General features: G+C 42.1%; 4 protein-coding genes across 4 annotated transcripts; 1 reads left to right on the top strand and 3 right to left on the bottom strand.

Moving 5' to 3' along the window:
* Window positions 1-784: 784 nt before the first annotated feature.
* LOC135540413 (keratin, type II cytoskeletal 8-like) lies at window positions 785-11381 on the bottom strand. Its single transcript, XM_064967034.1, has 9 exons — window positions 10843-11381; window positions 8457-8665; window positions 8099-8159; window positions 7403-7498; window positions 5962-6126; window positions 4443-4568; window positions 2838-3058; window positions 1592-1638; window positions 785-1429 (listed from the first exon to the last, which is right to left on the bottom strand). The coding sequence occupies exons 1-9, from the start codon at window positions 11110-11112 to the stop codon at window positions 1320-1322; spliced, it is 1305 nt and encodes a 434-aa protein (XP_064823106.1). The 5' UTR covers window positions 11113-11381; the 3' UTR covers window positions 785-1319.
* Window positions 11382-14875: 3494 nt separating this feature from the next.
* On the bottom strand, window positions 14876-22005 carry LOC135540415 (deoxyribonuclease gamma-like). The gene is made up of 9 exons (XM_064967037.1): window positions 21841-22005; window positions 20064-20149; window positions 19851-19945; window positions 19315-19401; window positions 18798-18910; window positions 16669-16781; window positions 15642-15799; window positions 15285-15381; window positions 14876-15150 (listed from the first exon to the last, which is right to left on the bottom strand). The coding sequence occupies exons 2-9, from the start codon at window positions 20142-20144 to the stop codon at window positions 15046-15048; spliced, it is 849 nt and encodes a 282-aa protein (XP_064823109.1). The 5' UTR covers window positions 20145-20149; window positions 21841-22005; the 3' UTR covers window positions 14876-15045.
* Window positions 22006-23377: 1372 nt separating this feature from the next.
* Window positions 23378-24936, bottom strand: LOC135540412 (translation machinery-associated protein 7). The gene is made up of 4 exons (XM_064967033.1): window positions 24810-24936; window positions 24270-24325; window positions 24032-24119; window positions 23378-23593 (listed from the first exon to the last, which is right to left on the bottom strand). Exons 1-4 carry the CDS (start codon window positions 24823-24825, stop codon window positions 23559-23561), a joined length of 195 nt encoding a protein of 64 aa, XP_064823105.1. The 5' UTR covers window positions 24826-24936; the 3' UTR covers window positions 23378-23558.
* Window position 24937: 1 nt separating this feature from the next.
* On the top strand, window positions 24938-27305 carry LOC135540411 (mitochondrial potassium channel-like). Its single transcript, XM_064967032.1, has 4 exons — window positions 24938-25025; window positions 25393-25794; window positions 25989-26153; window positions 26254-27305. Exons 2-4 carry the CDS (start codon window positions 25453-25455, stop codon window positions 27064-27066), a joined length of 1320 nt encoding a protein of 439 aa, XP_064823104.1. The 5' UTR covers window positions 24938-25025; window positions 25393-25452; the 3' UTR covers window positions 27067-27305.
* The last annotated feature ends 448 nt before the right edge of the window (window positions 27306-27753 follow it).

Raw genomic sequence — 27753 nt, 5'->3', positions numbered from 1 at the left:
CAATAGCATCATCGAGGCACAGGTATCCCCCCGTAGAGTGTCAATAGCATCATTGAGGCACAGGTATCCCCCCATAGAGTGTCAATAGCATCATCGAGGCACAGGTATCCCCCCATAGAGTGTCAATAGCATCATCGAGGCACAGGTATCCCCCCGTAGAGTGTCAATAGCATCATCGAGGCACAGGTATCCCCCCATAGAGTGTCCCGAGGCACAGGTATAGAGTGTCAATAGCATCATCGAGGCACAGGTATCCCCCGTAGAGTGTCAATAGCATCATCGAGGCACAGGTAGAGTGTCAATAGCATCATCGAGGCACAGGTATCCCCCCGTAGAGTGTCAATAGCATCATCGAGGCACAGGTATCCCCCCGTAGAGTGTCAATAGCATCATCGAGGCACAGGTATCCCCCCGTAGAGTGTCAATAGCATCATCGAGGCACAGGTATCCCCCCGGTGTCCGAAGTCGGCGAGGCGCTTTCGGTGGTCGACATGGTGATGGCGGAGCCGGAGCAGGTTCTCCAGGAACGTCACAACGACCAGTACTAGCTACATGAATCTCATCGATTAGCATTAGCTAATCTTTTTCTAGTCTTTTCTTGTTTTTTTTGCAAGAAAAGACATGGGTCATGGAAGTAGATGGGGAATTTTTTCAAATATAAAGTCATTCGTGGTAGCCATTAAACGGGCCAAAGAGCTGATGCAATTAAAGAACCTTAGAGAAAAAGGGAGATGATGAGCAAGCTCGACAGTTTTCTAAAGAAAAATAATCTATGTGAAGAAGAGGAGCGTGTTAATGTAATGAATTCTAAACTTTAACAGAACTCTTCTCAGTAAGTTCAGTAGAAAATCACCTCTATTCGCCCTGTCTACAGCATGCACCTGACACAGGAAGTAGATAGCCAAACCCAGTTGGTGGTGTCCTGTTTCCTGACCCCAGAAGAACCATTATCTCGCTGCATGAGGACGATGCTGTTATTAGTCTACGGTCTCACTACAATGGGTTTTGACCTCTATTCCAGCTGTTGCATAGCAGTCTGTATGCGCCAAATAAGACAAACGGTTTCTCGAAATACATTTTTACATTTTTATATACTGATACATATCTTTTTTATTTTCTTTACAGTAAGAACAACCAAATGTTTATATTCCTCTAGCTACAAACACCAATATATCATGTCATGATCTCATGCTATTCTCTCATGCTCTTTACAGAATGTAGATTGACAAAAATAATCCAGAAAGTTGCTATAGATCTGTTATAAACTCTTACATAATGGTTCTTCACCCTCAGACAGAAGGATCCAACGTTTTTTTTTTTTAATGAGAGCTGAATCTGGAGCTGTCTTTTTGTTCAGTTGTTTTAATCAGCAGCTTGGGTGTAGGGGAGATGGAGCTGCTGTGGTATCCATTGCTGGAACTCTTAGAACCTGGACAGAACGCAACAGTGGCAGTCTATTGGTTAGAGCCCAACATCTGATCTTGTGTCGGGAAAAATACAGCATTTAGTGTCATTCTAGTCAATGGATAACATGAAATAGAGTACATTCACAGATGTATTCTTTCAGTAGTACATACAGTATACTACTTACTGTAGTTGGACACTGACTGGATGTTGAGAATAGATTGATGTCCAATCCTGAGAGAAAAATAGATACAAGTGTGCTGCTTCAGTTTGGGAAAATATTGCAGATCATACTTTTCACACATTGTTCGGTCCTTGTTTAGAACCTCAACCTATAGACACCATACATACTGTATAATGTGTGTCTATAATTATAACTGTCCTCCTCTCCCTTCATACCTGTCCTCCTCTCCCTTCATACCTGTCCTCCTCTCCCTTCATACCTGTCCTCCTCTCCCTTAATAACTGTCCTCCTCTCCCTTCATACCTGTCCTCCCCCTTCATACCTGTCCTCCTCTCCCTTCATACCTGTCCTCCTCTCCCTCCATACCTGTCCTCTCCCTTCATACCTGTCCTCCCCCTTCATACCTGTCCTCCTCTCCCTTAATAACTGTCCTCCTCTCCCCCATACCTGTCCTCCCCCTTCATACCTGTCCTCCTCTCCCTTAATAACTGTCCTCCTCTCCCTTCATACCTGTCCTCCCCCTTCATACCTGTCCTCCTCTCCCTTCATACCTGTCCTCCCCCTTCATACCTGTCCTCCTCCCCCTTCATACCTGTCCTCTCCCTCCATACCTGTCCTCCTCTCCCTTCATACCTGTCCTCTCCCTCCATACCTGTCCTCCTCCCCCTTCATACCTGTCCTCTCCCTTCATACCTGTCCTCCTCTCCCTTCATACCTGTCCTCCTCTCCCTTCATACCTGTCCTCTCCCTCCATACCTGTCCTCCCCCTTCATACCTGTCCTCCTCTCCCCCATACCTGTCCTCCTCTCCCCCATACCTGTCCTCCTCCGCCTCCATACCTGTCCTCCTCCCCCTCCATACCTGTCCTCTCCCTTCATACCTGTCCTCCTCTCCCTTCATACCTGTCCTCCTCCCTTCATACCTGTCCTCCTCTCCCCATACCTGTCCTCCCTTCATACCTGTCCCTTCATACCTGTCCTCCTCTCCCTTCATACCTGTCCTCCTCTCCCCATACCTGTCCTACTCTCCCTTCATACCTGTCCTCTCCCTCCATACCTGTCCTCCTCTCCCTTCATACCTGTCCTCTTCTCCCTCCATACCTGTCCTCATCTCCCTCCATACCTGTCCTCCCCCTTCATACCTGTCCTCCTCTCCCTCCCCCCCATACCTGTCCTCTCCCTCCAACCTGTCCTCATCCCCCTCCATACCTATCCTCCTCTCCCTCCATACCTGTCCTCCCCCTTCATACCTGTCCTCCTCTCCCTCCAGTAATTTTCTGTAGGTGGCTATCTCTATGTCCAGGGCCAGCTTGACGTTCATCAGGTCCTGGTACTCTCTGAGCTGTCTGGCCATGTCCTGCTTGGCCCTCTGCAGAGCATCCTCCAGATCTCTGATCCTGGACTTAGCCTCCTTCACAGCCAGCTCCCCGCGGCCCTCAGCCTCGGCAATTTGGTCCTCCAGGTTGGCTCGCTACATTATAGATATGTATAGTTAGGTTAGGTTAGAGACTTCGCCACTTCCACAGACAGCTCCCCCCCCTCCCGGCCTCTCTGCCTCGGCTATCTGGTCCACCAGGTTGGCTCGCCATGTGACATCAACACCAGGGTTACAGCTGCATTAAGTCCATGGCAGTACTTGCTTACCTCTCTGGGATATGTGGGGCGGTAGCGTTCCACCTGGCCAAAAGCCAGTGAAAATGCAGTGCGCCAAAATCAAATAAATTACTATAAAAATCTAATTTTTATGATATTACACATGCAAGATGGCAAATTAAAGCTACACTTGTTGTGAATCCAGCCAACATGTCAGATTTCAAAAAGGCTTTTCGGCGAAAGCAAACGATGCTATTATCTGAGGATAGTACCCCAGTAAACAAAGAGAGAGAAGCAAATTTCAACCCTGCAGGCGCGACACAAAACGCAGAAATAAAAATATAATTCATGCCTTACCTTTGACGAGCTTCTTCTGTTGGCACTCCAATATGTCCCATAAACATCACAAATGGGCCTTTTGTTCGATTAATTCCATCGATATATATCCAAAATTACCATTTATTTGGCGCGTTTGATCCAGAAAAACACCGGTTCCAACCGGTGACTACAAAATAGCTCAAAAGTTACCTGTAAACTTTGCCAAAACATTTCAAACTACTTTTGTAATACAACTTTAGGTATTTTTTTACGTAAATAATAAATAAAATTGAAGACGGGATGATCTGTGTTCAATACAGGAGGAAAACAAACTGTAGCTAGCTTTCTGGTCACGCGCCTCTATCTAACAGTACACTTCAAGTGACTCTCGTTCAAGATGGCTGTACTTCTTCATTACACAAAGGAAAAACAACCAATTTCTAAAGACTGTTGACATCCAGTGGAAAAGATAGGAACTGCAAGAAGATCCCTTAGAAATCTGGATTCCCAAAGAAACCCCATTGAAAAGAGAGTGACCTCAAAAAACAAATCAGAATGGTTTGTCCTCGGGGTTTTGCCTGCTAAATAAGTTCTGTTATACTCACAGACAGGATTCAAACATTTTTGGAAACTTCAGAGTGTTTTCTATCCAAATCTACTAATAATTTGCATATCTTATCTTCTGGGGATGAGTAGCACGCAGTTGAATTTGGACATGCATTTCATCCGGACGTGAAAATACAGCCCCCTGTCAAGCCTCATCACACCGAATGGCATATATACGGTCTTCGCGGCAACACTCCGTGGCATAGCTTCTGAATCTTTTATCCCATGAAGTAGATCCCATCCAACAGGGTGTTGCATCCACAGTTTTGTGTGATATTACCGTGCCTCAAAGCGGTCCGAACCATAAGTGAACTGAGTTGAATAAGTGAACAAACTACCAGTCTTTTGACAGCTTCTTTCTCACTCTGCAGACGGCCGATCAAGCGGTTGATTTCTGCTATCTCTCCCTTGGTGTTCCTCAGCTCGTCTTCGTACTGCATGGCCTGGACGGCCATCTGGTTAAACTGAGGGAAAAGAACATGATGCATTACTTAAAGGTCCTGAGACCACTTCTCTTGTAGCCTGGCTACCAGTCTGTTTAGCTATCATTCCACTCCTTGGTCTAGCCTGGCTACCAGTCTGTTTAGCTGTCATTCCACTCCTTGGTCTAGCCTGGCTACCAGTCTGTTTAGCTGTCATTCCACTCCTTGGTCTAGCCTGGCTACCAGTCTGTTTAGCTGTCATTCCACTCCTTGGTCTAGCCTGGCTACCAGTCTGTTTAGCTGTCATTCCACTCCTTGGTCTAGCCTGGCTACCAGTCTGTTTAGCTATCATTCCAGTCTGTTTCCTTGGTCTAGCCTGGCTACCAGTCTGTTTAGCTGTCATTCCACTCCTTGGTCTAGCCTGGCTACCAGTCTGTTTAGCTCATTCATTGGTCAGCCTGGCTCCAGTCTGGTCATTCCAGCCTGGCTACCAGTCTGTTTAGCTATCATTCCACTGGCTACCAGTTGTTTCTAGCCTGGCTACCAGTCTGTTTAGCTATCATTCCACTTGGTCTAGCCTTGGTCTCCAGCCTACCAGGCTACCAGTCTGTTTAGCTGTCATTCCACTCCTTGGTCTAGCCTAGCCTGGCATTACCAGTCTGTTTAGCTGTCATTCCACTCCTTGGTCTAGCCTGGCTACCAGTCTGTTTAACTATCATTCCACTCCTTGGTCTAGCCTGGCTACCAGTCTGTTTAGCTGTCATTCCACTCCTTGGTCTAGCCTGGCTACCAGTCTGTTTGCTATCATTCCACTCCTTGAGCCTGGCAACCAGTCTGCTGTCATTCCACTCCTTGGTCTAGCCTGGCTACCAGTCTGTTTAACTATCATTCCACTCCTTGGTCTAGCCTGGCTACCAGTCTGTTTAGCTATCATTCCACTCCTTGGTCTAGCCTGGCTACCAGTCTGTTTAACTATCATTCCACTCCTTGGTCTAGCCTGGCAACCAGTCTGTTTAACTATCATTCCACTCCTTGGTCAAGCCTGGCTACCCAGTCAGTCTGTTTTTAGCCTGGCTACCAGTCTGTTTAGCTATCATTCCACTCCTTGGTCTAGCCTGGCTACCAGTCTGTTTCTGTTTAGCTACCAGTCTGTTTAGCTATCATTCCACTCCTTGGTCTAGCCTGGCTACCAGTCTGTTTAACTATCATTCCACTCCTTGGTCTAGCCTGGCTACCAGTCTGTTTAACTATCATTCCACTCCTTGGTCTAGCCTGGCTGAATGTTTCCAGCAACTATAGCTCAGTAATATATTGTATTGTATTTTAAGATATTGTAATGTATTGTATTGTAATATAATATTGATTTCAATGTAGTAAGACAAAAAAAATCCTATTTTTAACCACTTAAATCCTAGAATAATCAACTGTTGTTCACCTTGGATTTGTACCATGTCTCAGCCTCCTCTCGGCTTTTGGTAGCAATGTCTTCGTACTGAGCCTTGACGTCAGCCACTATCTGGTCCATGTTGAGGTCTCGACTGTTGTCCATCTGCACCACCACAGAGGTGTCCCTGATGCTGGCCTGCAGCTCACGCAGCTCCTGGATGGAAACAAACATTCTAACAGTACAGTGTGTTCATACATTTTTTTTTTTTTTTTTGTATGTGATCCTTTTTTATTTAATTATTTATCTTATTTAACCTTTATTTTACTTGGCAAGTCAGTTAAGAACAAATTTGTGTTTTCAATGACGGCCTAGGAACAGTGGGTGTTTAGGGTCAGAACGACAGATCGGGGATTTGAACTTGCAACCTTCCGGTTACTCGTCAAAGCTCGAACCACGAGGCTACCCTGCCGCCCCTTGACGAATTTGAACCTACAACCTTTCACCAACTGGCTGCGCCATACAGGGCTACTTGTGTGTTGTATTGTAATATATTGTAATGTAATATATTGTATTGTATTGTACTATATTGTTTGGTGATATTTTGTATTGTATTGTAATACATTGTATTGTAATATATTGTATTGTAATATATTGTATTGTAATATATTGTATTGTATTGTTATACATTGTATATTGTATTGTAATATATTATATTATATTGTATTGTAATATATTGTATTGTATTGTAATATATTGTATGGTAATATATTGTATTGTATTTTAAGATATTGTAATGTATTGTATTGTAATATATTGTAATGTAATATATTGTATTGTAATATATTGTATTGTATTGTACTATATTGTATGGTAATATTTTGTATTGTAATATATTATATTGTATTGTTATACATTGTATTGTATTGTATTGTAAAATATTGTATTGTAATATACTCTATTGTATTGTAATATATTGTATTGTAATATTTTGTATTGTAAAATATTGTATTGTAATATATTGTATTGTATTGTAATAAATTGTGTATTGTATAATCAATTGTATTGTAATAAATTGTATTGTAAAATATTGTATTGTATTGTAATATATTGTATTTATAATGTATCATATTGTATTATATTGTATGGTAATATTTTGTATTGTATTGTATTTTAATATATATTGCATTGTATATTGTATATATGTTTTGTATTGTGTTGTAATATATTGTATTGTAATGTATTGTATTGTAATCTATTATATTGCAATGTATTGTAATATATTATTGTTATATTGTATTGTATTATATTGTATTGTAATATATTGTATTGTAATATATTATTGCATTGTAATGTATTGTATTGTAATATTGTATTGTAATATATTGTATATTATTGCATTGTAATGTATTGTATTGTAATATATTGTATTGTAATATATTGTATTGTAATATATTGTATTGTAATACAGTAAATACAGTAATGACCTTACCTCCTCATAGATGGACCTGAGGAAGTTTATCTCATCAGTCAGAGCTCCTCCCTTGTTTTCCAGGTCTGCCTTCACCAGGTATGCTGAATCCACATCCTGAAAGGACAACAACTCGTAGGCTAGCGGTCAAGAGCATTGGGTCAGTAACCAGGTCGCTGGTTTGAATCCCTGAGCCGACTAGGTGAAACATCTGCCGATGTGCCCTTGAGCGAGGCACTTAATCCAAATTGATCTGGATAAGAGCGTCTGCTAAATTGACTCAAATGTAGCTACCACTGTTTGGCGAAACCAACCAGGAACAATTTAGACGGATTGCAAAGCTATTAGTTAGGTTGAAATTGGCTTTGATCGTGGTTGGTTGAGATTTTCTCTGTCTCCCCTACACACCGCACGCTCAGTTCTTGTTCAGTGGTGATATGATATCTTACGAGCTCAACGTTTTTTCATCTCGTAGAAGGTGGGGCAGGTTTGCTCATACTTGCTATTGTTGTCTCTGCCTTGCTGTGTCTTTTCCTCTGCAGTGCTTGTTTAATAACTCACCCTCACTCCCATGGTGCTGCACTGTATCACCGATTACAACATCAAGTCGTATGGTATAGTATGGTATTGTAGTCCAGAAGACATGTATGTTGAACTTCAGAGACCGCACCATTAAAACGCAAATCAGGTATCACTGAGGAACTGTGATGTTCTCACCTTTTTCAGGATCACAAATTCGTTCTCCAGATTGTTTCTCTTGTTGATCTCATCTTCGTATCTAGGTAAGAAGAACAGGTGGCCAGATAGTGAATTAGGTCATGGAAGCATGGTTCTGGCACACCTCATATAGGGTTTAATAAATAGGTTGGCTCTGTCTCAATTGCTTACAAATCTGTTTAAGGCTACTGAGACTTTTTGTGGTTGAAGTCCCCCACCAGCCCCTGCATGTCCCTCCCTCCCTCCCTCCCTCCAGACAGACAGACAGACAGGCAGGCTCCTACTTGTGTTTGAAGTCCCCCACCAGCCCCTGCATGTCCCTCCCTCCCTCCAGACAGACAGACAGACAGGCTCCTACTTGTGTTTGAAGTCCTCCACCAGACCTTGCATGTTCCTCAGCTCTCCGTCCAGCTTGGTATTGTCGTTGTTCACCAGGTCCATCTGGCGACGCAAGTTGGCCATGTAGGCCTCGAATAGCGGCTCGATGTTGGAGCGGCCCGTCTGCTTACCGTGCAGCAGGTCAAACTTAGTCTCTAACACTTTATTCTGCTGCTCCAGGAAACACACCTAAAAGAGAGAGAGAGAAAAGCCCGTAGCTGATGAAATAGTCGCAACATTCCAAGCATCAGGGAGCATCAGGGAGCATCAGGGAGCATCGGGAAGCATCAGGAGCATCGGGAGCAGCATCAGGGGAAGCATCAGGAAGCATCAGGGAGCATCAGGGAGCATCAGGGAGCATCAGGTAGCATCAGGGAGCATCGGGAAGCATCAGGGAGCATCAGTGAGCACCGGGAAGCATCGGGAAGCAACAGGAAGCATCGGGAGGAAGATGTTGAGTGTAGTCCACTATACATATACATTGTAGCAACTTTAATAGAGACCTTGGTACAAGACGTTGTCTTGGTTCTACACCCCTTGGTGTAATGGCTTAAGTCTGGACTGACAGTCGCAGGGACCTGGGTCCAAGTCCTGGTTGGACTAGCCACCTCAAATTGCTACAATATTTTTGTCTTGATATGTCATTGAGGCCCTTTACTTTCCAAACATGTTTTCTGCAGTAGTGTATGGGCTTGGAGTGGTCTGTTTAAATAATAGACCTTTGAAGCAATCAGAAGGGAATCTCCCAGACTATATTACAATGGATAACACTGTAGACAACAGTGCTTGCATGTTAAGTTAATTATTCTGGTTTTATTAACAGCTACAACTGACTGAGATCTATATAGGATCTATTTCAAGCCCAAGGTCTCAGTATTCTATTCCCATTGTCCGTCTGCGATCAACACAAAAGCTCCCTTCCAAAAACACTTCAGGGAATCTTCCGGTCTTGGATGATCACACCACGTCTGACCTGTTTTTTTTTTATCAGGTTACCACCGAGCTGAGAGAAATAGGACATAGGATTTTACATGTATTTTACCTATTTGACGTCTTTAAATGTATTTGACGTCTTAAAATGGGCTTTGCATTTCAAGTGAATCACACCATTAGGGCATGATTTGTGTCAAAATATCTCAGGTCCAGGCTACCTTCTGAGAGGAATAGGAGCTTGTTATTACAGGAAACCCAGAGCTGTAGAGCTGGTGATCCGTAGCGTAGAACAAGCACAAAGCCTCTATTGTGACTCTGTTACCCACTCCGTGAGAAAGGGGAATTATAATGCAAGCTGAGTCGTTTATCCGTGATCACGGCTGTGAAAGAGCAGGTGACTTTGTTTTCATGGTTTAGCTCAAGTCAAACTGATATCCGCATTTCCTCCATTTAAAATGTACCCCTTTTTTCTCCCCAATTTCGTGGTATCCAATTGTTGTAGTAGCTAGCTACTATCTTGTCTCATGGCTACAACTCCCGTACGGGCTCGGGAGAGACGAAGGTTGAAAGTCATGCGTCCTCCGATACACAATCCAGCCAGCCGTACTGCTTCTTAACACAACGCGCATCCAACCTGGAAGCCAGCCGCACCATTGTGTCGGAGGGTACACCGTGCAACCTTGGTTAGCGCGCACTGCGCCCGGCCCGCCACAGGAGTCGCTGGTGCAAGATGAGACAAGGATATCCCTACCGACCAAGCCCTCCCTAACCCGGACGACGCTAGGCCAATTGTGCGTCGCCCCATAGACCTCCCGGTCACGGCCGGTTACGACAGAGCCTGGGCGCGAACCCAGGGACTCTGATGGCACAGCTGGCGCTGCAGTACAGCACCCGTAACCACATTTTCATCGATCCAGAGCCCAATATGGCTGAGAGCTTTACACGACAAACACGTATTGTGCTGATGTTGTTTCCAGAGGCAGTTTGGAAATCGATAGTGAGTGTTGCACGGCGGTCCAGTTCTGTGAGCTTGTTTGACCTATCACTTCACAAGCTGAGCCGTTGATGCTCCTAGACGTTTCCACTTCACAATAACAGCATTTACAGTTGACCGGGGCAGCTTTAGCAGGGCAGACATTTGACAAACTGACTTGTTGGAAAGGTGGCATCCTATGACGGTGCCAAGTTGAATGTCACTGGGCTCTTCAGTACAGACCATTCTACTGCCAATGTTTGTCTATGGAGATTGCATGGCTGCGTGCTCGATTTTATACACCTGTCAGCAACGTGTGTGGCTGAAATAGACAAATCCACTAATTTGAAGGGAAGTCCACATGCTTTTGTATATATATATACACAACCAAGCAATCAAAGCTGTATGCTAGTATAGACATTGGGATGTAACCTAATAATTCTCAGTGATGACAACATACCTTATCGATGAAGGATGCGAATCGGTTGTTGAGGCCCTTGATCTGCTCTTTCTCATGGATGCGTGTCACCTGTAGGTTGGGGTCGATCTCCAGGTTAAGGGGGGCCAGCAGGCTCCTGTTGACAGAGACTGAGTGGAAAGGACTGCTGTGGTGGCCGTTTGAGCCCCCCGCGTACAGAGAGCTGCTACCCAGGGACATGCCACCGAAGCCCCCGTTGTGTCTCTGCACAGAGCCACTGGAGCTGCTGCTACGCTTGGACCTCAGGCTCATGGTGGAAGGGGAGATGGAGAGGTGGAGGGAGAGTCACAGACAGAGAGGTGGAGGGAGAGTCACAGACAGAGAGATGGAGAGGTGGAGGGAGAGTCACAGACAGAGAGATGGAGATGCGTGAGAATCACAGACAGAGAGGTGGAGGGAGAGTCACAGACAGAGAGATGGAGGGAGAGTCACAGACAGAGAGATGGAGACGCGTGAGAATGACAGACAGAGACGAGTGAGAATTAAAATGATGCTGCAGAAGGGGACAGGACAGCAGCGGGGCTATCTGACCTCAGTGAGTCGTCTCAGGTGTTCTGCCCTCCTTATAAACTCCTCTTCCTCAGGGTGGGGGTGGTTATGTTATTCTCACTCTGCGGAACCAGTTAGACAACCCATTCAACTTTCTCCTCTTCATGGCCCCACACTGCCTGTCTCGGTTCCTCCTCTCTCCCCCACCTCTCTCTCTCCCTCTCTCAATTTCAATTGAAAGGGCTTTATTGGCATGGGAAACATACATTTATATTGACAAAGCAAGTTAAATAGATAATAAACAAATGTGAAATAAAAAATGTACAGTAAACATTATAGAGAAATTTCAAATGTAATGTGTCTATATACAGTGTTATAATGATTTGCAAGTTAAAGTTAGAAAGGGAAAATAAATAAACATAAATATGGGTTGTATTTACAATGGTATTCACTGGGAACCCTCTCCCCCCCCTCTTTCTCCCTCTCTATTTTCTCTCTCCCTCCCCTCTTTCTCTCTCCCTCCCCTCTCTCTCTCTCCCTCCCCTCTCTCTCTCCCCCCCTTCTTTCTCCCTCTCTATTTTCTCTCTCCCTCTCCTCCCTCCTTCCAGCTGCGTAGCACAATAGCACTTTTTTGTTTTGATTAGCTATGACTCATTGATTACTTCACTATTTCTGGCTACAATAATTTCTGTTTTGTCATATAAACTCAGCATCAAAAGAAACGTCCTTCATTGTCATGTCAACTGCGTTTATTTTCAGCAAACTTAACTTACTTATGTGTAAATATTTGTATGAACATAACAAGATTCAACAACATAGACATAAACTGAACAAGTTCCACATACATGACTAACAGAAATGTAATAATGTGTCCCTGAGGGGGGGGGTTAAATCAAAAGTAACAGTCGGTATCTGATGTGGCCACCAGCTGCATTAAGTACTGCAGTGCATCTCCTCCTCATGGACTGCACCATATTTGCCAGTTCTTGCTTTGAGATGTTACCCCACTCTTCCACCAAGGCACCTGCAAGTTCCCGGACATTTCTGGGGGGAATGGCCCTAGCGGGGCGGCAGGGTAGCCTAGTGGTTAGAGTGTAGAGGGTGTAGTGGTTAGAGTGGCAGGGTAGCCTAGTGGTTAGAGTGGTTGTAGAGGCGGCAGGGTAGCCTAGTGGTTAGAGGTGGCAGGGTAGAGTGGTGGCAGGGTAGCCTAGTGGTTAGAGTGTAGAGGCAGGGTAGCCTAGTGGTTAGAGTGTAGAGGGGCAGGGTAGCCTAGTGGTTAGTGGTTAGAGTGGTTAGAGGTGGCAGGGTAGCCTAGTGGTGGTTAGCTGACAAGGTACAAAGTGCCCCTGAACAGGCAGTTAACCCAGTTCCTAGGCGGCATTGAAAATAAGAATTTGTTCTTAACTGACTAGCCTAGTGGTAAAATAAATAAATAAAAATTAAAATAGCCCTCACCCTCCAACCCAACAGGTCCCAGACGCGCTCAATGGGATTCCGGGCTCTAGCTGGTTTTGAGTTCCATCCTCTTTTGGTTCCATCCTCTTTATTATGACGTGAAACTCAAAGAAAACAATAAATGCACAAAGCAAAATGTGAAGCTGTTAAAGTGCTAACAGGCAACTATACAAAGTCAAGATCCCACAAAACACAAAGGGGGGATGGCTGCCTAAATTTGATTCCCAATCAGAGACAACGATAAACAGCTGCCTCTGATTGGGAACCATACCAGGCCAACATAGAAATATAATTACCTAGATGACCCACTCTAGTCACACCCCGACCTAACCAACATAGAAAATAAAAAGCTCTCTATGGTCAGGGCGTGACAGCTGGCCATGGCAGAACACTGACATTCCTGTCTTACAGTTAATCATGCACAGAACGAGCAGTATGGCTGGTGGCATTGTCCTCCAAATCGATCCTGCTCCAGAGTACAAGCCTCGGTGTAATGCTGATTCCTTCGCGATAAACGCGAATCTGACCATCACCCCTGGTGTGACAAAACCACGACTCGTCAATGAAGAGCACTTTTTGCCAGTCCTGTTTGGTCCAGCGACGGTGGGTTTGTGCCCATAGGCTACGTTGTTGCTGGTGATGTCTGGTGAGGACCTGCCTTTCAACAGGCCTACAAGCCCTCAGTCCAGCCACTCTCAGCCTATTGCGGACAGTCAGCCTATTGCGGACAGTCTGAGTACTGATGGAGGGATTGTGCGTTCCTGATATATCTCAGGCAGTTGTTGTTGCCATCCTGTACCTGTCCCGCAGGTGTGATGTTCGGATGTACCGATACTGTGCAGGTGTTGTTACACATGGTCTGCCACTACGAGGACGATCAGCTGTCCATCCTGTTTCCCTGTAATGCTGTCTTAGGCGTGTCACAGTATGGACATTGCAATTTATTGCCCTGGCCACAGATGTGCAGGGACCCTGGGCATCTTTCTTTTGGTGTTTTTCAGAGTCAGTAGAAAGGCCTCTTTAGTGTCCTAATTTTTCATAACTGTGACCTTCATTGCCTACCGTCTGTAAGCTGTTAGTGTATTAACGACCGTTCCACAGGTGCATGTTCATTAATTGTTTATGATTCATTGAATAAGCATAGGAAACAGTGTTTAAACCCTTTACAATGAAGATCTGTAACTGCATTCTTTGTTTGTTGAAAGAGAGTCGGACCGAAATGCAGCGTTGTGGTTACTCATGTCTTTAATGTAGAAAATAGCGATACATGAAATAACTTAAATAAATACAAAACAACAAACGGAACGTGAAAACTAATTACAGCCTATCTGGTGAACACTACACAGAGACAGGAACAATCACCCACAAACACACAGAGAAACCCAGGCTACCTAAATATGGTTCCCAATCAGAGACAACGATAATCACCTGACTCTGATTGAGAACCGCCTCAGGCAGCCATAGACTAATCTATACACCCCACACAACCCCAAGACGAAACACACTACAAATAAACCCATGTCACACCCTGGCCTGACTCAATAAATGAAGATAACATAATAAATATAGACCAGGGCGTGTGACAAGATCTGTGAAGTTATTTTGATTTTTACGAATTATCTTTGAAAGACAGTGTCCTGAAAAAGGGATGTTTATTTTTTTTTTAAATCTCATTAGTTATAATGAGTTTATATCCCATTATACAAGATATTAGAGCAGTGTCCAGATTGTATTTCTGAGCTGAGTGTGTAAACAGGTTCGTCCTTTGCGGCCCACAATTCCATGGTAACTCCTTGGAGAAACGGTGTCATCTCTCTCCATCCTGCTGTGCAGTGTCTGCTGTAGTACATTACAGTACACTATATGCAGCCCTGTCAACCACCAGAAGTGTGGTTAGAATACACTCACAAACAGTTGTAAGCCCTGTAGCTGCAGCAGTTTCACACCAGTTGATATTTTTTTGTGACCTATTTCTATGTTGAAAATATATTTTCTAATGAAGATAAACAGACAACTTGGATTGGTTTACTTAGAAAATGTTTATCGTTAAAATAAAATTTCCTGCATAGAATATTGTGTGTAGGCCTTTATTAAGTAAAGCACTTGAAACATTTGAAACAAACAGAAACAGATTTACAGAGTTAGAATATAATTATTTATATAAATGTAGGCATTTCTAGGCTTGTTTTGACTTCCCTATTAACTTTCTCACGAGTCTTTTCTTCTTCTGTGGTATTGGGTTTACACTTCCTCTATCTCTTTTTCCTGTTTCTTCTTCTTCTGTGGTACAGTTTGAGCCGTCGTCAGCTCCACCTCTACAGGGTAGTGGTCACTGATACTCAAAGCCTGCATCATTTGAGGGAGTGAAATATTTATGTAGTAAGGGATTACGTAAAAACACTCAAAAAAAACATTCTCAATTGAAAATATTTTTAGTCCAAGATGGAAAACAGATGGCTGAAAGATGAAATATGACGTACCATAGCTTTAGATAAGTGAAAGGCTTTGTGGTAGTTGAAGGGCTTGGCTGAGTTGGGGACCATCGCCGCCAACATGTCATCCCCGTACATCACAATCCTGATAGGAAGCAAAGGAAACAAAAATATTCCACAATGGCTAAAGAAATGACATGATGATTTGGGTCTTCCTGTTTGCAATATTGAACATATATGTTTATAAAACTTAGCTTAAACCATTTCCATTAATTTTATAGGGTGCTTTTGGATAACATTTTTGAGAAAGGATTATATTGTGTACCATATTTGATGTATTTGATCCAATTCATAACCTTTTTGTCGTACACCTTGAGTCTATAACCTATTTTGGAGTAGGTCTACCTGTCGTAGGTGTGGTCGTTGCTTGTGTTGGCTGTGGTGTCCACATCATCTCCAATCACCCAGTGGAACTTCTTGTCACTACGGATACGGATATTTGTCATGCCTTTCTTGGTGACATAACTTCCGTCCGCATTGAAATCGCCCAGGATCATGATGTTCTGCCAGAGACACAAACAGTGACACCACACTAAAGTATTTCTATGAAGATTTTTTTTATTTAAAAAAAAATAAAAACATTTTTTTTAAGGAAAATAATAAAGAACATACAAAGAAAAAAAAAAAAATATATATATATATAAAATTACTTCTCTTGATTTTAAGCTAAATGCTGTCAACAATGATATAATGTTGTGATTAAAAAAAGTGGATAACACTTCTTTTTTTCTATTCTTTTGTAGTGTATAAGTGTGTATATAAGTAGCCAATAAGGCCTTTATTATGTTTTATTAGTCATATATTATAACTTAATTAAGGGTTTTCTTAATCAAACCGTATAAGTCACAGCTTACTTAATAACCTCATTGTTGGCCATGATAAAGTATTTAATAAAGAGCAAATTACACAAGAAACAGACTCTTAGTGAGCTGTCTCAATACGGAACTAATAAGGTCATAGTACCTCAATATGTGTTCCCTGTTCTAAAGCCTAATCTTTCGTTACACTTTAGAACAGGGAACTCATTTTATGTACTATGTCCTTAGTAGTCCCACAATGAGACAGCTTACTAAGAATATTGTTTCTGTGTAGCTTGCTCCTTTATTAAATACTAATGTGTCTTTATCGTGGCTAACAAGGACGTTTTAAAAGGGTTTTCCAGTAGCACATGACAATGTTTGAATAAGAAAACACTTAATTTAGGTGTAATATATGACTAATAAGACATAATAAATACCTTATTAGCTACTTATATACACACTTATAAACTACAAATGAGTGGAAACTATTTGAACCTTAAAGTGTCAGTGAACCTTAACTTTCAGAATAGGAAGTGTGTGTACCAAGGTGACCATTTAGTGAGTAAACCTACATCAGTCTTCCACTTCCTCTTCACTACTTTGACGACGTCGTACAGCTCATCCAATTCCTTCACAGAGTCTTCAGGCTTGGTGTGCACCGGGATCAACACGAGGTCTTTCAGCACTATAGGATATAAACCAATCATGTCAGGGTAGCCTAGTGGTTAGAGCGTTGGACTAGTAAACGGAAGGTTGCGAGTTCAAACCCCCGAGCTGACAAGGTACAAATCTGTCGTTCTGCCCCTGAACAGGCAGTTAACCCACAGTTCCCAGGCCGTCATTGAAAATAAGAATTTGTTCTTAACTGACTTGCCTGGTTAAATAAAGGTGAAAATAATAATAATAATAAAAAATAAAATATCCTGAAAGGAATTGTTCTAGAACCCAACTCCAGGTCAACTGTGAACATTCTGGAGCAGGTGCCATAGTAGGGGTTAGGAGTAACTCCTGACCACATCACCTGATCAGAAAGAAAAAAACCGTTGCCAGAGTTACATGTTTTAGGTTCTAATTCTCGGAGTAAAAAAACTCCACGGACATTATGAAAGCTTAACCAAGTTTATTCTTCCCAGGGGATCAATACATTAGACAAAACACGTTTCCACCAACACAAGTATATAAACTCCAGATGAGATGCTCTCCTCCTTCTCTCCAACCCTTTAGATCTGTTATGGTTCGACAGGAAGTGATACGAGTAATAACCCATTTCCCTTCAGGTGACCTGACCTGACCTCAACCCCCTTGATGCCTGAATCCAAAGCTCTCCACCTGTATCCCCTCTAGCACTCCTGTGACTTCCTCCCGTCCACTCAGCACATTCCAAAGCCATCTGGCTCCTACAGATAACCATTAACGTCTGATGTACCAACCAGTCTCTATCACTCCTCAGATACTATAGTAATACTACAACCAGTCTCTATCACTCCTCAGATACTATAGTAATACTACAACCAGTCTCTATCACTCCTCAGATACTATAGTAATACTACAACCAGTCTCTATCACCCCTCAGATACTATAGTATTACTACAACCAGTCTCTATCACCCCTCAGATACTATAGTAATACTACAACCAGTCTCTATCACTCCTCAGATACTATAGTATTACTGATGTACCAGCCAGTCTCTATCACCCCTCAGATACTATAGTAATACTAAAACCAGTCTATATCACTCCTCAGATACTATATTATTACTGATGTACCAACCAGTCTCTATCACCCCTCAGATACTATAGTAATACTACAACCAGTCTCTATCACCCCTCAGATACTATAGTATTACTACAACCAGTCTCTATCACCCCTCAGATACTATAGTATTACTACAACCAGTCTCTATCACCCCTCAGATACTATAGTATTACTACAACCAGTCTCTATCACCCCTCAGATAGGATAAATATACAAATAGGAACGAAAGAGTATAGATGGTAAATAAATAATAACGTACGTGAAGACATTACTATAATACCACCTGTATTGAGACAGGTTAAACAGGGCTCTCTAGTGAAGACATTACTATAATACCACCTGTATTGAGACAGGTGAAACAGGGCTCTCTAGTGAAGACATTACTATGATACTACCTGTATTGAGACAGGTTAAACAGGGCTCTCTAGTGAAGACATTACTATAACACTACCTGTATTGAGACAGGTTAAACAGGGCTCTCTAGTGAAGGGCTCTCTAGTGAATACATTACTATAACATTACTATAACACTACCTGTATTGAGACAGGTTAAACAGGGCTCTCTAGTGAAGACATTACTATAACACTACCTGTATTGAGACAGGTTAAACAGGGCTCTCTAGTGAAGACATTAGTATAACACTACCTGTATTGAGATAGGGCTCTCTAGTACCTGTATTGAGATAGGTTAAACAGGGCTCTCTAGTGAAGACTACTATGATACTACCTGTATTGAGACAGGTGAAACAGGGCTCTCTAGTGAAGACATTACTATGATACTACCTGTATTGAGATAGGTTAAACAGGGCTCTCTAGTGAAGACTACTATGATACTACCTGTATTGAGATAGGTTAAACAGGGCTCTCTAGTGAAGACTACTATGATACTACCTGTATTGAGACAGGTGAAACAGGGCTCTCTAGTGAATACATTACTATAATACTACCTGTATTGAGACAAGTGAAGCGGAGGATGTAGGGCTCTCTAGCAAAGGCGTCCTCGTCTCCCAGCTGGTTGTCCTTATACTGATAGCTGTCAGACAGATTCACATGGTCCTCTCTGGCAGCAACAATACATGAGGCATCTGTCAACTTACAGCTTATCACGTTTATCTACAGGGCCTGTATTCACAGTGTCCCTGAGTAGGAATACTGATCTAGGATCAGGTCTCCCACACGTGCTCACGTTCATCTACAGGGCTCGTATTCATAGGTCCCCATTGCTGTTTATGTACACTTGTTCATTATTATCTAAAAAGATCAGTTCATTTCAGATCTTAGATAAGCCTCAGTGTAAGTGAAATCGGATTTTGTTGTCTTTTATTTTTATTTTCTCATTCTCATACTTCTCATCCTCCCACATTCTCATTTACAGCAACGACCTGGGGAATAGTTACAGGGGAGAGGAGGGGGAAGATGAATGAGCCAATTGTAAGCTTGTCTAACAACACATTGTGTCAGTACCTGTAGAGGAAGACGAACTGTTCCTTGTAGGTGTCGCGCCCCAGTCTGGTACTCTTCACCATGGTGTAAGGATGCTTCTTGTTGGCCCTGCCAAAAGGATATAACACATATTATAAACTGGGTGGTTCCAACCCTGAATTCTGATTGGCTGACGGCCGTGATATATCAGACCGTATATCATTGGTATGACAAAGCATTTATTTTACTGCTCTAATTACGTTGGTAACCAGTTTATAAAAGCAATAAGGCATCTCTGGGGTTTGTGGTATATGACCATTATACCACGGCTAAGGGATGTACCCAGGCACTCTGCGTTGTGTTATACCTAAGAACAGCCCTTAGTCGTGGTATATTGGCCATATACCACAAACCCCCTTGTGCCTTATTGCTTAAATGCCTTTTTCTTCAGTGGCATGGATTACAACAGTAAGGTATTAATCACTGTATTATATAGATGTGGATATGACATGTATACAGGAGAATTGCTAGGGATCCAGGTATTATTGTATGTTTTAGGTCAGAGATGGAGAAAATACCTTGTGTCATTCAGCTCTTCAAGGAACGTTGTCATGGCCTGGCCAGTGCTATCAACCACTTCTAGGATCAAGAAGACACTGTAGCGGGACACAATCTGGCCATATGGAATAGAATAGAATGGGAATGAATTAAATATAATATAATGACAGACTCAATGTTGAATATTAAGTATGAATGTGAATGTATCTCCAGAACATTGAGAGAATAAGCACCTTGATGAGATATTTCAGGACGTTCTTATCAGCCACTTTGCTTGTGCCCAATCTTCTGACGTTGAAGGACGCCACCTTCATGATTGCTTCGGGTAATAGAGCAGTTATGATACATCTTAGTAGTTGGTATAGAGTCTTGTCTATAAACTGTCTGTATATGTCAGCCAAGATGATTTGTAAAAAAACACAAAAAACCCCCAGATATTTCACACAAAAAAAAATCTTTAAAAAAAAAGATTTTATTAGTGCAGTATATGTTTCCGTTCTCTTTACCATAAAAAAAAAGAGTTTATACTTCGTGACGATTTAGAGTAGAAATGATCTGCTAGAAATGATTTGCTATTATAGTCCCCACAAAGTGTTCATCAGAGTCCGGTTCAGTCCTAGTCATCCTCTTGATACTACCCATCCCGGATCCGGGATTGTGAATACAGCCTCAGGCTCATTACCATAACGCAACGTTAACGATTTCTGAAAATCGCAAATGAAATGAAATAAATATGCCTGCTCTCAAGCTTAGCCTTTTCTTAACAACACTGTCATCTCAGATTTTCAAAATATGCTTTTGAACCATAGCAAATCAAGCATTTGTGTAAGAGTATTGCTAGCTAGCTTAGCATTTAGCGTAGCATTTAGCACGGAACATTTTCACAAAAACCAGAAAACCAAATGAATAAAATCATTTACCTTTGAAGAACTTCAGATGTTTTCAATGAGGAGACTCTCAGTTACATAGCAAATGTTCAGTTTTTCCTGAAAGAATCTTTGTGTAGGAGAAATCGCTCCGTTTTGTAAATCACATTTGGCTACCGAAACGAACCGAAAATTCAGTCACCAAAACGTCAAACTTTTTCCAAATTAACTCCATAATATCGACCGAAACATGGCAAATGTTGTTTAGAATCAATCCTCAAGGTGTTTTTTCACATATCTCTTCATTGATATGCCGTTCGTGGAAGCCTGCTTTCGTCTCAGAATCCCATGGAAAAATACCAGCAGCTGAAAATGACGCAACAATTTCGAAGGAGGACACCATGCGGACACCTGGCAAATGTAGTCTCTTATTGTCAATCTTCCAATGATATGCCTACAAATACGTCACAATGCTGCAGACACCTTGGGGAAAGGATAGATAGGGCAGGCTCATTCCTGTCGCATTCACAGCCATATAAGGAGACAATGAAAAACAGAGCCTCAAAAATCCTGCTCATTTCCTGGTTGCAGTTTCATCTTGGTTTTGCCTGTAGCTCCTGTTCTTGGGCACTCACAGACAATATATTTGCAGTTCTGGAAACCTCAGAGTGTTTTCTTTCCAAAGCTATCAATTATATGCATAGTCGAGCATCTTTTTGTGACAAAATATTGCGCTTAAAACGGGCACGTCTTTTTATCCAAAAATGAAATAGCGCCCCCATAGATTTAACAGGTTTTCAGCTGTAAGATATCAGACCAAAAAGGCTTTAAAGACAGAAAGGAGAACACTAGCCTTGCAGACTGTCTGACATCAAGAAGAGCGGAAGCCTCAAAACATCTGACATATGCACACAGTTGCTTCCTGTGCAGCCTCACAGCAGTTTTTCACACAAAGAACATCAACATGAAATATTATGCAAATCTCTTTTCCTCAGTTGTGTTTTTGTTGGTACAAAATAACGATATTACAAACCATTTTATGACATTTCCTCAAAGGATATTATTGAATGAGGTCGATTGATAATAGTTCCATATTTAGTCTATTTGAACCATATATAACTTTTTTATTATTCAAATTCATTACCGTGTTCTGAAGATGCACCCGGGAGTTGAAAGATGCTCTGATGCCTTTAGTAAACAGCAGAAATCCTCTTCAGAGAGAGCGTTGTATGGCCTGAACTGCACTACATATCCCTCTCTCTCCCTGTATACCTAGGTTGTGACTAAAGCTATATAACATAACACTTCCTGTATCTGAAGAACAGTATGTGCTGTGGAAGTTATGTGTTTGCATATTTTCTTCCCATTTCCTTGTCACGGTGACATTTGTGTCACTTTACACACAGACACCGTGCTTTCTGATTCACTCAGGCAGGCCACTTTCTTCCTTACCACTCGGTTGTGAAATATGTAAACATATGACTCAGTTACTTAGAGACCTATATAGTGCACCGAAAACTGCGTCTCATAAAAAAACTGTCCTCATTCCTGATGACAAGTGAATACATTTGTTGTGTAATGTTTCTCTTGTACCAGAACTTAATGATCTTTGGTGACTTTAACGCAGACGGGTCCTATGTTTCTAACAAGGACACGAAAACCGCTGCAGTGTCATGTCCACTGGCTGATCAAAGATGACTGACACCACAGCGAACACCAGGCAACGAGGACACTTAACAGGAGGCTCGCTGATTTAAAAAACACGTCTGAAAATGGTCGATCACATATGGAGATAACGTGCATTTTTTTTGGGGGGGGGTTAAAATGTCATAAGTTATTATATATAAAACACATTTACTTGTGTCATATGACTGCTGACTTGTTCTGATCCACAGATGACATGCTTTACACCATCGTGCCAAACTATTCTACTTTCAAAAGGCATATATGTATGTTCTAAAGAAGATGGACGTACCCACGCCAGACATCACAAGCCAAGTTCAATCCTGGCAGATGGTTTGATTAACAACATTATAAACTATATGAAATTAACACTTTAGTAGCCTACAGTGACCATCTGTCTACGCTAGAAATACATGTAAAAGGTGAACCCTCTGGCTTACATCTCCACATCTATCATGCTTTATCAGGCCCCTGAAGGTGAGTGACCATTAATTACCCTGTTGAGGTACAGCTGAAAGGACTGGCACCAACTAAATACAGCAAGCAGCATCATTGCGCTTTATTCTGAATATCCCAAACTTTCCTCTGAAGGAATATCATCTAAAATGGGTTAAACAAGCAACATCTTTTAAACACATCACTCCACACACATTCAAAAATCCGGTGTCAAAATCTGAACAATAAAATTGTAGATAAAACTCATTTTCTGGAACTGGGAAACAGTTCATGGACAAAACTGGACTGTATGAAGAGAATTTAGGGAACGGAAGAGAGAACCTCAACAAGAGAAGCTGAATTTACAGATGCTAAAGATGCAGGTGGCCAAGCTTGGAAGAAGTGAAACTGATTACATCTGACCATAATACACTATATTTGTGCTACACATTGTAACGGGGCCTTCACAGCATCATGTTGGTATGTGTAGTGTAGCTATTGATCTAATGATGATGTGTTTCCTGACTGAATCTCAAAGATTACAGAGGAGTGTAAATACAACAGTAGTTACAAGACTTTAATAGTACAGAACTTTTTCCTTTACAAGAACACACTGGAAATTATTGTTAAAAAGGGTCATTTCATGTATTTTACTAATTCTTCAATGGACCCAAACAAGAAAAAAAAATATGGGGGTGGGGGGCTGTGATTCAGCAAATGAGTCCATGATCTTCTAACGCCAAATCACTTCTTTCCAGACTTCTTGATTCCGCCACCAGCTGAAACAAAATGGAGAAGTTGAGAAAACCATCTGAAATATGTATAACTTTTTGTAGAAAACTCCTGTAGTGAGGCACTAATGTATAGCCTCAAAGACACCTGTGGCAAGCAGAGTACATTGAATATCAGGCAAGAATACCCCCCCCCCCCCCCAAAAAAGCTAACACTGCCACCTAGTGTTGAGAATCAATAGGCCTATTCTCCTCAGTACTTGGGATACATTTTGTTATCCTCTGCAGTATAAAAACAGTTAAACATTGGCATGGGTGAATAATACTATATATCTGGAGTCCGTGAATGGGTGGTTGGGTAGATTTGGGGCAAGTTGAAAGTCCACCCTTTGATTTATTTTGGGGTATTGTTCAGTTTCATCAGAAAAAGCGAGGAATCCTGATTAGATTCTTATTGTCAACAAGAACAAATACATTATTCTTTACTCAAAGGTCCTTTTCCTGCTGCTTTCGTCTTCAACGCCTCCAAGGCTTTCTGGTCTTCTTTCTGCTTTTGTTTGAAGGCCATTTCATCCTGGATTTGACAAAGCAAATCTGCTCAGGATTACAATGGAAATAACACCGGTCCACATTTGAATGTATTCGAATTTTCAAAAGATCCTGAGCGTTCCTTCAGAATGATATAGGCTAAATACAACATTGTGCCAACAACACAATGACTTACATCATCCATCTCCTTAGTCGCTTTCTTGGCAGCTTTTAAAGGCTTCTTCTTACCACCTGTAAGACAAGATCTCATTGAATTAATATGAATCAATACCGCATATGAGCATCACACAAAGCCCAAAAGGTAGCATGCTCCGTAACTAGATAAACTTGATTAAGACATGTGGGACAAATGTACACATTACACAGCTAGCTAACCATCTAGCATAACTGTGATGCATTTATTAGCAAGCAGATGTTAGTACGAGCAATCAACAATATATTAACATATATGGTACATACGAATGCCATCCCTGTAAATAGATTGAACTTTCTAGCCTAAGTAGCATGGCCATCTCTTTGCTTTGGCATGGCTTGACAGGCGCCAGCTATTCAAGCTACAGTATCTAGCTACATTGCAATGCATTGCACGATTTGCTAGTTAGCTAGTCTGGACAGTCGAAGTCGAAACTTTTCTTCAATCTAGTAGAGGCAATATTACGTTTCTCCTGAAAATAAATATCGAGCTTTATGTCAAAAATGTACATGTGTATCTCACCTTCTCTTCCGGACATATTTGAGACTTTTCAATAAAATCTCAATTAAACAACTGAGCTAGCGTATTAGCAGTTGCTTACTAATCCGCGCTGTTAGGACCTTACTTCCGCTCTAAACCGGATGCAGGATGTTTGCGATGCGCCTGATCATAAAAGCATCATTCACGTTCTGTAGCCAGCTGATAATTTGCCGAACAATCAACACTTGAAGACAACCGGTACGTGATTATACTTTTTTAGGTACAAAAAAAATCAGATAGATTAATAGCTACGAGTAGAACATGACGTTTATTTAGGCTCGGGTTACCTTTAAGCAAGTTTGCAAACTGTCAGCTGGTAGCTAGCTAGGTAGCTTTGATCGCTAGCCCGTTCTCTATGGTAATTGATTGGGGGTCTCAGCCACTGCATCATGCATAACATCCAAAATGGCCATAGATTTTCAATGAATTGCATAAACGTCAGCATTGTAGAGGTCAAATGAGCAGTGTTAAAAAATTATTGATGAACAATCATTGATACATCGAACCTCAACAGCCCACCCATATACTGTACTTTGATACAGGGTTTGACTGTACTGTTTTACAGGTGGCAGCTCCAATGTCTTCTGCTGTAGTGTCATAGTGAATATAACCGCCTGGCTTCTCAATGAGGTACAGAGGGAAACCGCTCATACCATGGTGCCATGGAACATCCTGTCTCTACCGTTTCCACATCACTGGCACGGTCAGAGGGACTGTGTATTCCAGCAGGAGCTACAGCACACAACAACAGAAACCACCACAGCCAAAAGATGACCGAGTAGATAAACCTGCTGTGCCGATTCAGGAGCATGCCATAGCTACAATACAGAATCTGACTGACTTGGGGAAGCAGTGGGGGCAGAAGTCTATGAGCACTGCCTCAAACACAGTTAACTACTGGTGGGAGAGGTACGAGGAGTTTGTAGGCCTGAATGAAGTCAGATATGCCCAGTCTAAAGTTACAGAGGTAAGACTGTATGCAAGCCAGGTGTATTGAACTGGAGGTTTTGATGCATTTTTCACTGTATCTATCTTGTCTTACTATCTCTCCACGGAGTTCTCCATGACCTGACCAGGAGAAAACCCCAGTTTGTCTTGGGACCCAGAGTTTGGTCAGATTATGCATCTCTTTCCTGATCTTGTTGTCATGTTTTTCTTTAGGCAGAAAAGGCCTTCATGGTGGCCAGAGGGATGGTGCGTGAGGCCCATGGCAGCCTGGAGGCCCTACAGGTCCGGCTGAAGGAGGTGAGAGATCGACTGGATCGGGTCTCACGAGAGGAGGCCCACTACCTGGAGCTGGCCACGCTGGAGCACAAGTTGCTGCAGGTAACAAATGTCAACACAGAATAAAAATTGAACATACACACATCTGTAGTGTTGCACTCTATTTAAAGAAGCAAACATTCTCACAATGTCTTGACCATAGGAGGAACGTCGCATGCGAACAGCCTACGAAAATGCAGAGGGGGCTGAAAGGGAGAAGTTTGCCTTATTCTCAGCGGGGGTACGTGAGAGCCACGAGAAAGAACGGACGCGGACGGAGCGCACCAAGAACTGGTCCGTGATAGGCTCTGTACTCGGTACCTTCATAGGGGTCATGGGTTCTACCTATGTCAACAGGGTACGCCTACAGGAGCTGAAGACTTTACTACTAGAGGCCCAAAAAGGACCAGTCAACCTACAGGAAGCTATCAAAGTCCAGGCCAGTATGCATAAGACTCAACAAGAGGAACTGAGAGACCTTATAGACAAACTGAGGATGACACTACAGCATAGAGCAGCTCAGGCTGAGAAAGATGTGACGAAGCCAGTGGCAGGTCCTGTTCTGGTTCCGGAACCCATCGTGGTTCCACCTCCACCCCAACCCTCTCCAAGTGCCTCTGAGACAGTTCTAAAAGAGATATTGCTCTATAGCCAGAAGGCACAGGTTCTTATAGAAGGAGTCCAGCCCCAGCTTGGGCAGCTTGACCAGGGTGTTGGGAAGGTTGAATCGGAACTCAAGGACGTGAAGAATTTAATTGAGACGTATCATAGAGAGGAGAAGCCACCTGTCGTGATAAGTCAACAAGATTCACAGATGTTTGTATGTGAAACAGAGAGTGTTATGCAAGGAATTGACCAGACGGAGAAAAGACTTGAGGCTCAGATAAACCAGACTACCATGTACAACACTGTTCTGGCTTCCGTTGCGCTTGCTGTCACTGTACCTGCGCTGTATATTTTCTTTAGAGGTGTCTGACTAACATTATGTACTGTAAAATAGTGTTCTTAATCTAACCATCTTGATTTACAATGAAATAATTACAAATTAATATTGTGATGTGCTATTCATGTCTTTTGTACAGGGAAAATGAACCATGCACTGATGTGAAATCAAAGACTGTATGAGAGTACTATAATTATGTTTAAATGCAATACATTATCAAATATTTAGAATTACAGTTCTTGATCTATTAAAATGTAATATGTTGTCAAATATTTTATGTTTTGAAAGTAGATTTGTTATATAAATTGTCACTCCTAGAAAAAATAACATAAAACGTGTATTTCACACAAAAATGTGCTCAAGCGTGACAGCGTTGCCCAATTTATTTATCAGTTGGTCCTATGACGGAAGACAGAAATGTGAACTCATGGCTGTCAAAGAATGTGTGACACCTTCATATCACGGTGTTCCAGTAAAAGAAGAACGTCCATATTTAGGCAGAACCATTACAAAGGATCAGAGGCGTACTATAATGTAACCCTCTTATTAAAAAAAACTGAAGAAACTAAATCAATGGCTACAGAGGGACTTATCTTTAAAAGGTAGAGTCCTAATAACCAAGGCTGAAGGTATCTCTAGTCTAACATCTCTAGTCTAACATCTCTAGTCTAACATCTCTAGTCTAACATCTCTAGTCTAACATCTCTAACATCTCTAGTC

Source organism: Oncorhynchus masou, chromosome 5 (assembly GCF_036934945.1).
Source record: "Oncorhynchus masou masou isolate Uvic2021 chromosome 5, UVic_Omas_1.1, whole genome shotgun sequence".
NCBI classification, from domain to species: domain Eukaryota; kingdom Metazoa; phylum Chordata; class Actinopteri; order Salmoniformes; family Salmonidae; genus Oncorhynchus; species Oncorhynchus masou.
Note: the sequence above shows the minus strand (reverse complement) of the source record. Positions and strands in the feature narration are given on the sequence as shown.